Here is a 10,794-nt window from a genome sequence, read left to right as displayed (position 1 = left end):
ACAAGAGCCAACGGCCCAGTAACTGCAATTGGAGGTTCAGTTTCTAGCCCTAGAGATAAGGGCAAAGGAAAGCCTTTTTAGGCTTTCCTGGTCTCTTGCCTACCACTTGAAATTGGGTCTTCTATTACTTTCTTCTTAGTTTACTCTAGTTATACACCAATTGAGGCCTCTAGGCGACTAGGTTTACTTTTCAAAGAGAGGTTAGTAGTGAGGACTTGATTTCTTGTTGTTTAGACTCAATAAGTGAGCGTATGTGTTAACAGTGAGGGTCACCTGTCTTTTACTTGGCGGCTTGTGCAATTTAGTTTTTTTTTGTATGAGACAGCATCTGATGTACGTGCCTTCTGGCCATGGATAAGTAATGAAGTTATCTATTTTCTCAACAACAAAAAAACTGTAGTTCTTTAATAAACAGATTCTGGGAAGATTAAACAGAGGATGGACATAGGGACATTTATGTTCAGTCAACAAGAACAAGTAGGTGGCAAATATGAAACATCTATACTTCCGGTTAATCCAAATGTACCTGGGTACCTGACCCATGTTCTTGTAATTTCCTATAGGCGTTAAAAAGAAGTTTATGAATCTGTACATAGTAATGAAGTAGTTACTAGTCATCTTCTGGCTCTACTGAGAAGTCTGGCTCTTCAGGCTTTTGCAGCTTGGGCAACTGAACATCCTTCATTTTCTGAGCTCCTCTTCTCGTGTTTGCAGCAAACCTCGAAGCCAGAATGGTGACCCCCAAATTCTGTCTCGCTTGTGAAGCATTTGAAGCTGCATTACTCCTAGAGTACTCCTCCTTTTCTTGTTCGGCCTCATCATCCTCTTGGTTGTCACAGTTATATGAAAATGACTCAACCATGCTAAGGTTCTTTGCCAACAATCTCTTCTTGAATCGACGCCACGCAACCTGAATGAAACATGCAGCCCAAGTTCTCCAGTGGTAAGAGTAGAATCGGAATGTGTGTTGCAACTTCTTGCTATGAAGTCGTCGGAACTGATTAGCAACAAACTTGAGATCTTCTGCTCTAAGTGCAAAGGCCTCTACTTCATCAAGTGATCTAACAGTTCTTGTAGAAGAAGGCAAGTTGAGAGTAGATTTGGGAAGCAATGCCCAAGCAAGCAATTCTTCGCCACAAAAATCACCAGGTCTCAAAGTAATTGAGTTGAAGAAACCTGTCCGACCTCCATTTGTTGTCGAGCTCTCTAACTTTCCTCGGATAATGAATAACATCTCGGTGACGGGGTCACCTTCACGAACAATGTAGGTGCCTTGAGTACTCAAGGAGGATACCAAACGCTCGCATATGGCATCAAGTAGCTGACCATCCATCTGTGAGAAAAATGGGACCTGCAAATGACATAGTGGAAGTGAAAAGCATTACTCATCATCATTGGAACAAGAAGACTAGCAATATGCATCACGTTAAGAGTAACTAAATGATAGCACAATCTTATGCTAACCATAATCAGGAAAATGGACTACATATATGTCATCAGAACATGGTTTGGGGAAGACTTATAGCACTGGATTAGAATACCAAGGAAGTCACTTACACGTCGAACAAGGTCTAAACATAGATGACGTTGGATGTCTCGACGGAGATCTGTAGGCAAGGCGCATAAGATGGATTCTTCATCAACTCCTCGAGTTGCAAGCCACTTGTACTGCACAAATCTCCTAACACGTTCTTGCAGATCTTGAGGGAGTTGCCTATGTCTCATCCACTCCTCTGTGTCTCGCCGCCTGAGCCTCCATTCCTCAAGTCTCACGGTGAGAGATTGCAAGTAGGTCTGCACAAAATAGAATGTGTCTAAAATATCAGAATGAAGAAAAGAAGAAACCTTGTTACTGAAGTGGAAGAAGTTACAGCATTTTTTTTTTCTTTGTCAGAAAACACAATATGATGTTTTGATCATAAACAAGGTAACATACCTGCATATTTCCAATTAAGTGTGCAAACAGAACCAGACCCAAAATAGCAATGAGTATAGCAAAAGAAGTTTCACCGATATATGTGCTTGTAGTCAAAGTCTGACCATAGGAGCTGAGATATATTGAAACAGATTGTATGAGAAAAACATAAACAGAACAAGACATTCATTAATATTGATCAAATTGCAAATACATATTCCCGTTACAGTGAAGCATAGTCTTGGTCATACGGTCATACCTCAAGTTCTGTAATCCCCACCAAAGACAATACAAGTACTTCTCTAGAAACGAGGAGGAGACTACATTGTTGGTCAGTGCATTCTCAAATATGCCATAATTGAAACCAATGGAGTTCTCCGGGTTGCAGTTACTAAACACATGAGTACTGTTTATCCACTGCAGGCGTCCATCATTGTTCAAAGAACCACAATCCAAGTAGCTGAGAAAACACTTGATGGGGTCAACTTCTTTTCTGCATTGAGACTTCCAGCAAGTTGCATACCGTTCGATTGATAATAGGTACCATGAAGCACCTAAGACCTACAAGAACAGGAACATAATCAATGTTGTTGACTCTTGAAGGGTGGTAAAATTGAATTAATGTTAAATAAAGGAAACTACATACATGACTAGCTAACATGTAGAGTATGAGATTATACGCAGCCCCGGCCCAAGCTGTCTTTGTGACCACACCAGTGGCTTTGATGATCTGAGAACTTAGTGGGAATATGAGATACAATCTAGGAACATATTGGAGCAGAACAATCAGCACAAGGGCATTATGGGTATGGCCAGAACTGGAGCTTTTAACTGCAGGTATGATGAACCATATGACAATCTGCCAAACAGAATAAAAGTAGTGACATTTCTACAATTGTGAAACTGAAAAAAAAAATGCAGAAAAAATACTAGTCAATAGTGCAGTAAAGTCCAAATGGCACTAAAAATATCCTACAGTTTCTTGTTAAACAGAAAGGGCTAGCATGCACTTGTATGACTTAATTTGACTAAACTTATCTAATCATGTTCAGTAAGCCAAATTCACAAATCAAAATGCCAATGAATAGTACATTGTAGATGAATCACTCTAGACCAGTATACTAATTGAGCAAAAGTATGTTTATGATGATGATGATGGCATACCTGAGGGAGAGGCAGTGTAGCTATAAGATCTACGAAGAAATCTGATCTCAGATACCTTCTAGCAATCTTTTTGGGATCCATAACAAGTTCACCCCTCCCAAAAACTCTAGTTTTTGGTGATATATAAGCTGTCCTCAACTTGATGAAAATATGAAGCAGATAGAGCATGTCGGCAAGAGTACGAAAACATGTCACAACAATTCCCAAGTTCAAATCAGTTGCCATACAAGATGAACTGTCATCATTATGTACTGAAGGAAGGTAGAAAAACAGTGGATCAACGAACAATGCTACTAAGCAAGATATGAGAAAAATCCTGTTCCATTTCAAGAAAATATCACTCCCAGGATCAAGAACTTTCTTCTGATGTGGCTCATGGTTCTCTGGGAAAACCTTAAACCCCCTAAATCTAGTAGTCTTCTTGGCTCTATCACCAGACAGTGGCTCTTTTAAGTGTTTTTGGGTAATGTCACTCTTTTCCCAGGAAAAATTACCATCTTGTTTCTCATCATTATAAAACCTACGAACATGAAAACACAACACAGTAAGACAGCTGGAAATAAATGACAATAGGAGACCATGGAATGAAGACAGTACCTCACTAGCTTATCTTTCTTCAACTCCATGCTTGTTCTGGCAGCCTTCATCTTCTGAGAACAAACTACATGAACAAATATGCATCAACTTTGATTGCAACACAATTTCCTGACTTTCCCATTTTTGCAGCTAAAGGGTTAAAAACAAGAGCAACAAATACGATATATTAAAACGAAAGAGAGACGAGGCAGGCTTGATCCAAGGCCGGTTCGATGTGGGAGTTGTGCACTGAATCTGAGAGAGAGTCAGAGAGGGAGAGAACGTGAATGACATGAATGTATATATAAAAAGGAATAAGTGGAGTGTAGCCATTAAAGACAAGAGAGGGAGATGTGTATTATATACACTTAATTTATTTGTTAGCGTATAGATAGGCAGATATCTAGCAACAATTTGCTTCAGAGTTTGATTTTGATTTATCTTTTTTTCCAACTGTAAATTAGTTGAGGAGGGGACCAAAGTGCCATTACCGTTCTAAGTCAACTAGTCCAAAAACACTTTTGACAATGCCAGATCTGAATCCAATCCTAGGCAATTCTGTGTCTTGCTTATAGTAAAACTTCATATATGTTGGACAGTTTTCTTTGGCATCTATAGTTCTCCCTCCGACTAGGGTGGCGGCCAAAATTAAACCGTCCATAAATATCTGATTGGCCATATTAGGGGAAGCACTGGTGATGCGGACCCTCTAAGGAACTTTCGTTATGTCACCCTCATGCATGTGATATCTTCGAGTCACATCACTTTGTCGGTCAATTATAAGCAGTCAAAAGTGATTGCGCATGAGGTTTTACCTTAATCGTCAGTTTGTTTAACGCGCACGTAGGACATGCCAAGCGATGCTTTCAATTCTATGTGATGAAACCAGAGTAACTATACCAGGTCAATGCAGTAGAAGCTAACATATCCAAGACATTTTCAACTCTTTTGTGTTAGACCTTGTTCATAAAAATAGGAATAACAACGACCGGCGGGTAGATGTTGACGTGTGGGATAATTATACGTGTGACCGATGGCAGTGAAAGAAGGCGTGTACAGCACAAAATTCTTAAATCAGTTGATTGAAGACCTATCGGGTTAAAATTCAACCAGGACAATTTGGCGACCTAAAACCAACAATTCATTGAATAACGTGTGGACCTTTCTTTACCGGTCGCAAAAGTGCTCAACCACCACTCTTGGAGGATATCCAGATTTGAGTGGTAGCAATCTATCAAAAGTTCAGTCAATACCCTGCACATGTATTCCCACCATGTTTTTTCCATTTTATTTTTTTTTTCAATGGAACGAAGTTTTTTCCGATGGAACGAAGGCTCATGGCAGAAAGGAGTAGACTGGCAAGATTATATAGGGGCATAACTATAAATTGTGCTGTAATGGAACCCTAATCACAGACGTGAGCACCAACCTAACATAACGCATTGGAGACCCAATCCACTAATGTGAGTGGCATTCATCACAATTAGAGCCCAACATAGTACACAAGGCATAGTGAAGCATTTAAGATCATTTCACATGCTATTCTCACAAATAAAACAGTCACTTCATTGATTTCAAGGTTTTATATCAAATTGAAATTCCAGGACACCAGGCCTAAGAATATGCCGACTTGTGTGCATGTAACGACAACCGATCCAAGAGAAGTGATGGATGAATCTAAATAGACAATCTACTAAGATCAGAGTTCTTCCTGTAGAAGACTAATGACGTCTAAATCAATGTTTCCGTAGACCTAATCTCTCTTAGAACAGATACGAGTACCTGCCACAAGCCGCTCCTCAATCCTTTCATAAGTTAAAATTAAACAGAGGCCACTATTGTAGTAGATTGAAGGCGCATCACAACCAACGAGTTTCAATGAAAATAGGAGAAGCTCAACAAATAGCAGGCTGGGATCCACAACTGTTTCAAAATTGAAGATCCCAGAGCAGAGCAGAGCAGTGAAGAAATCCAAGGGCCAAGGGAGTGCAGAAACACAAAAATTGAAGCTCTACAGATAAGCCGGCTGGGATCCCACAACAATCAAAATTGAAGATCCCAGAGCAGGGCAGTGAAGAAATCCCAGGGGCCAAGGAAGTGCAGAAGCACAAAACCAATGAAGCAGAAGAACCAGACGACACCTCAACACAAAGAAAAAAAGAGCAGAGATTTTTAGCAGCATTCTAACAAACACTCTTAAACAAAGTTATGATACCAGTTTACTCATAAGATCCTCATGCCTACAACTATTGCTTAGGTAAATAAAACCAGCTCAAAATAAGAAAGTAAGGAACTTAACCAAATCCAGAGAGCAGAGGCAGTGGGCGTCCCCCAAATTAAACAGAATTGTGCTGAAGTCCAAGAACACTACATAACACTTAATCCCAGTATATCCTCTAAACAAAGCCAGAGGGCCTTGTATGCCAATCCTCAACTCCTGCTTCTGCGTCGATCCTTCAAGCCATTACTGCAACAATTCAGAAACTAGCACCGTTAGACAAATCAAGAATATTGATCACACATAACACATTTAAAAAGGTGCTCTAACGTCCACAGTATTCATTAACTAATGCACAGGATATAAGATCATGATATTAATCAACATTGCTAGTCATCCATAATCAGTGCCATGTGATAGAAGAAGGGTTTCATAATATTGCAGCAGTATTTTCTAAAACACACAGGGAAAGGAGGAACCTCACCCATTTGCATATGGCAACTCGTCCCGTCCACGGTATGGTGGAGACCTGCTACGGCTGTGCCCACCCCGGGGTGGTGTCAAACTGCGACGTCTGGGTGGGGGAGAGCGCCCACGTGGACTATAGCTCCTGCATCACACAACAACTTATGTTAGAAGGCATTAGATGAGAGAACATGAAATCCAACATAACTTGCATCCACCAAACCAACTTTCAATATCAGATACACCTGAACATCTATCTAACAACACCTGAGCTAGACAACAAATAACAATATGACATTACCTCCTGCCATAGCTAGGACTTCTGCGATATCTAGGTGGGCTGCGGCTACGACGCCTTCCAGAACCACCACGCAGACGGCATTCACGAGCAAAATGACCTGGCTCACCACACTCGTAGCACTTCAAATCAGAACCGCCAGAACGTCCACGACCTCCTCCGCCACGACCACCACCACCACCACCACCTCTAGAGTTGTGTGAAAGCTCAACTCTCCAGCCATTCTTGCCTGTCCAAAAACAAAACATTTGATAGATGGTCAAGATATCACAATTTTGGAACACTGCTATATTTTGCTTACTGAGAGAGATGGGATAAACTAGCTGATGAGAAGAGAGCTCTAAACAAAGATTAAAATGCATCTAATTTCTGCAGACTTGATAAATGTGAAAAAAAAATTTCAAGTAAAAGGCAGGAAACCAATTACTTTCAATCGCAGTAAACAAGGAATATAATCCCAATACCAAATAATGGGCTAATTCAAAGTCCAACAAAAGCTCGTGACTTGTAATAGGATGGACTCATAAAAGAATAGATAAGATGATGACCTACAGAAGATACCATTACATAATAGCATTTCAAAAGAAATCACGCTCACTTTAGCTAAGTTAACACAATTGTGGTGAATTACAGATTATATAATAGCTCTACCTTCCTCAAAATTCTAAAAAATACTAACTTGACGTTACATTTCACTGTTTCACATTGACCTAGTTGATCATACGCAAATATAGTCTAATTAATCTGAATCTACAAGTCCAAACTCATCCAAATCTACAAGTTCAGCAAAGCAACATTTAGGAACCCACATTATAAGATAACTGTTAAACAGATATGAACACTAGTTGGCGAAAACCAGATTCAATACAACAGAAAGCCCAGTTCTTCAAAAAAACATACCATCTAGTTCACGAATGGCATCCTCGGCATCTCGGCTGTCATCAAAGTCGACGAAAGCATAACCCGGTGGCCTCCTTGCAACCCACACACTGCCCATTACCAATAAAACCAAATCAACAATCTTTCACCACACTAAATCAAACAACAACAACAAAAACAAGAAAAGCCAACACCTTTACCTTCTTATAACTCCGAAATTGCGAAACTCATCTTCGAGCTCCCCCTCCGAAACTCGAGAACTCAAGTTCCCAACGTAGACGCGAGACATTCTTCCTCGATTGAAATCTGTACATCAAAACCCACAAAGCTATTCAGAAACAGAAAACGAAGCAAAGATCAAATCTTTCTCGCACAAAATCTTTGAAATCAAGGGTTTTGATTTGAGAAAACCAAACTGAGATGGATCAATTTGAAAAAGGAGGAATCGATTTAGCGAGATCTGAAATTTTCGAACCTTTTTGAAGAGAGAAACCCTAGCAGCCCTCTTGCTCGGTTTGGCTTTAGTCACTGAGGTTTTGGATTTTATACAAAGTCGACTAGGCCCCTCATATTTTTAATTTTTCCGTTCGATCCCTTGGAGATGGATATTTAGATTTTAGGCCAAAAACCTTGATGAAATTAGATTTTTACAGTGTGTGTTTGAATGAGAAAATTATGAAATCCGTAGGAATTTATAAATGATGGAATCTTTAACTCCATCAATCTAAAATTTCATTAATTGCAATTTCTATTATTTGGTTGTATCTATTTAGGATTTGAAATGTGTAATTAATTAAGAATGTTTAAAATAAATAAATAAATAAAATAGAAAAAAACCTTATTTTGGGAATAAAAATTGAATATTGCAAATGAATTCGTAAATTACACATATTTTGGTGGAAATTGAAGTGGGGAATTTAAATAATGATTTCCTTCGTTTTTTTCCACAGAGAAATTTAAAATTTCCAATCTAATAATGCCAAACAAGGGAAATTAGCTTGTAGAAATTATGAAATCCTCACTTTCAATTAAATTTCATCATTTTTTCCCTCATTCAAACACACTCTTACTTTTTTTCCTTTTTTTCTTCTTTTGTGTAATCCTAAAAGTTGAACAAATTTTGATACCAAAACCGTATGGTGTAGGTGTACTGGCATTTTTCTCCACATTTACTATGCCTGAATGCGCATTCTCCACTCCTAATTAGTATGCACATCAATAGTCATCGAAAGTTGATCTAAAAGTTAGTATTGTCAAATCATTGATTTCTTAGTTTTCTTTTCTATTATTATTTGCAATGATTAATTTCTTAGTTTCGAATAGTGATTCATTCATAAGCAGATCGATCACCGCCCATCAAACTTCTTTAGAACCGTCTGATGTGGTAAGGTTTGTCGAGCAGCCTAGCATGGAATCTCTATGTCTAGCATTCAAGTCCCAACTCTCACTAATTTGTGGCCAACAAGTTTGAGAAGCTTTCAGGTTCGTGCGCCTACGGTGGAGAATTAGTATGATTTTGCTGGGATACCCTCGTGGACCTTAGTCTAAATACTGACTATGTGGGTGTGTTACATACTAACTTGCTAACATAACCAATGTAGCTTGCTACCTCACTCCTGATAATAAATAAATAAAATAAGTAAATTTTGTAGAAATTATGAAATCCTCACTTTCAATTAAATTATGATTTTGTAGAAATTATGAAATCCTCACTTTCAATTAAATTTCATCATTTTTTCCCTCATCCAAACACACTCTTACTTTTTTCCCTTTTGTTCTTCTTTTGTGTAATCCTAAAAGTTGAACAAATTTTGATACCAAAACCGTATGGTGTAGGTGTAGTGGCATTTTTCTCCACATTTACTATGCCTAAATGCGCATTCTCCACTCCTAATTAGTATGCACATCAGTAGTCATCGAAAGTTGATCTAAAAGTTAGTATTGTCAAATCATTGATTTCTTAGTTTTCTTTTCTATTATTATTTGCAAATGATTAATTTCTTAGTTTCAAATAGTGATTCATTCATAAGCAGATCGATCACCGCCCATCAAACTTCTTTAGAACCGTCTGATGTGGTAAGGTTTGTCGAGCAGCCTAGCATGGAATCTCTATGTCTAGCATTCAAGTCTCAACTCTCACTAATTTATGGCCAACAAGTTTGAGAAGCTTTCAGGTTCGTGCGCCTACGGTGGAGAATTAGTATGATTTTGCTGGGATACCCTCGTGGACCTTAGTCTAAATACTGACTATGTGGGTGTGTTACGTACTAACTCGCTAACATAACCGATGTAGCTTGCTACCTCACTCCTGATAATAAATAAATAAAATAAGTAAATAGTTCAAACTTTTTTAGGATTGAGCATATTGAAAGAGATTTACTAAAGACTTAATTAATTTACTTATGGGTAAAGTATTTTTGAAAATCTTGTCCACCGTACTCTTTAAAAATTTGTGGTCTTGCTATTCTATCATTAACATAGCATCCAAATTAAACGTTTACACCACCTCTTAATACCCAGTACCAGCTAGCACAAATAAGTTGTGGATAAAATAAAGAAAAAATGCACAGACAGTGTCCAGACACTTTGACAACTGTCAAAGTGATACTTGAATTTTAAAAATTATAAATGTGATATGTGGACTTATATTTTATTGTCAACGTAGTACCTATGTCAACTTTCAGTCACGACACGGTCAATTTGACCACGTGTGACGCACCTTGAGGTCGAAATTGAGAGCTCAATGACTGATGTGCCCTCAAATTCCTTTTTTATCTGAACCGTGATTTAATATGAATAAAATAATTAATTTAAATGAATTTTAATTAACTCTCAAAAAATGAATTTGAAAGCTTGTTCATCATCAGTTCTTCTCTCTCATTCATCATCAGTTCTTCTTCTCTCTGAGATTGAACGAGGACTTTCAAAGCTTGTTTCTTTGAAATTGAATTGGGGCTAGTGTTTGGGAAATGATGATAGCGGCGATTAGAGGTTCTTCAGAGGTCATCTTTCAATTTGAATTAAGTAATTAAGGTTTTAATTTCTTGCTTCCATGGTTCTTGAACCCAGACAAAAAAGAAAACTCAACCACCAACAAAAAACCAAACTTCTTGGATTCCAAAATTGGAAGGTGGGTTCTCTCTCTCTATACTTATTTACTCTCTACTTTGTAGAACACCACCACCAAGCACCAACAAAAAACCCAACAACTCAACTCGAAACCCAACATTTCTCATACATTTTGTTTCTTCAATCCAACAACTCAAAACCCAACTCAAA

At 38.3% G+C, this 10,794-nt stretch overlaps 2 protein-coding genes across 2 annotated transcripts; both read right to left on the bottom strand.

Annotated features, from left to right (window-relative positions):
* Positions 1–478: 478 nt before the first annotated feature.
* Positions 479–5,665, bottom strand: LOC133735293 (probable cyclic nucleotide-gated ion channel 14). The gene is made up of 7 exons (XM_062162704.1): positions 3,677–5,665; positions 3,080–3,599; positions 2,562–2,774; positions 2,175–2,476; positions 1,937–2,048; positions 1,558–1,794; positions 479–1,351 (listed from the first exon to the last, which is right to left on the bottom strand). Exons 1-7 carry the CDS (start codon positions 3,724–3,726, stop codon positions 611–613), a joined length of 2,175 nt encoding a protein of 724 aa, XP_062018688.1. The 5' UTR covers positions 3,727–5,665; the 3' UTR covers positions 479–610.
* A 138-nt stretch (positions 5,666–5,803) lies between these two features.
* On the bottom strand, positions 5,804–8,119 carry LOC133735294 (serine/arginine-rich splicing factor RSZ22). Its single transcript, XM_062162705.1, has 6 exons — positions 7,991–8,119; positions 7,716–7,821; positions 7,537–7,625; positions 6,640–6,865; positions 6,358–6,483; positions 5,804–6,122 (listed from the first exon to the last, which is right to left on the bottom strand). The coding sequence occupies exons 2-6, from the start codon at positions 7,802–7,804 to the stop codon at positions 6,086–6,088; spliced, it is 567 nt and encodes a 188-aa protein (XP_062018689.1). The 5' UTR covers positions 7,805–7,821; positions 7,991–8,119; the 3' UTR covers positions 5,804–6,085.
* Positions 8,120–10,794: the final 2,675 nt, after the last annotated feature.

This window comes from Rosa rugosa, chromosome 3 (genome assembly GCF_958449725.1).
Source record: "Rosa rugosa chromosome 3, drRosRugo1.1, whole genome shotgun sequence".
NCBI classification, from domain to species: domain Eukaryota; kingdom Viridiplantae; phylum Streptophyta; class Magnoliopsida; order Rosales; family Rosaceae; genus Rosa; species Rosa rugosa.
This window is presented reverse-complemented; position numbering and strand designations above follow the sequence as displayed.

Coding starts and splice junctions, on each gene's coding strand:
- LOC133735293 (XM_062162704.1), bottom strand. CDS start 3,726: ATGAAGGCTGCCAGAACAAGCATGGAGTTGAAGAAAGATAAGCTAGTG. Junction 1,795..1,936: donor ACTTAATTGGAAATATGCAG/GTATGTTACCTT, acceptor TATTTTGTGCAG/ACCTACTTGCAATCTCTCAC. Junction 1,352..1,557: donor GTTTAGACCTTGTTCGACGT/GTAAGTGACTTC, acceptor TGTCATTTGCAG/GTCCCATTTTTCTCACAGAT.
- LOC133735294 (XM_062162705.1), bottom strand. CDS start 7,804: ATGTCTCGCGTCTACGTTGGGAACTTGAGTTCTCGAGTTTCGGAGGGG. Junction 6,484..6,639: donor AGTCCTAGCTATGGCAGGAG/GTAATGTCATAT, acceptor TGTGTGATGCAG/GAGCTATAGTCCACGTGGGC. Junction 6,123..6,357: donor GAGTTGCCATATGCAAATGG/GTGAGGTTCCTC, acceptor GAATTGTTGCAG/TAATGGCTTGAAGGATCGAC.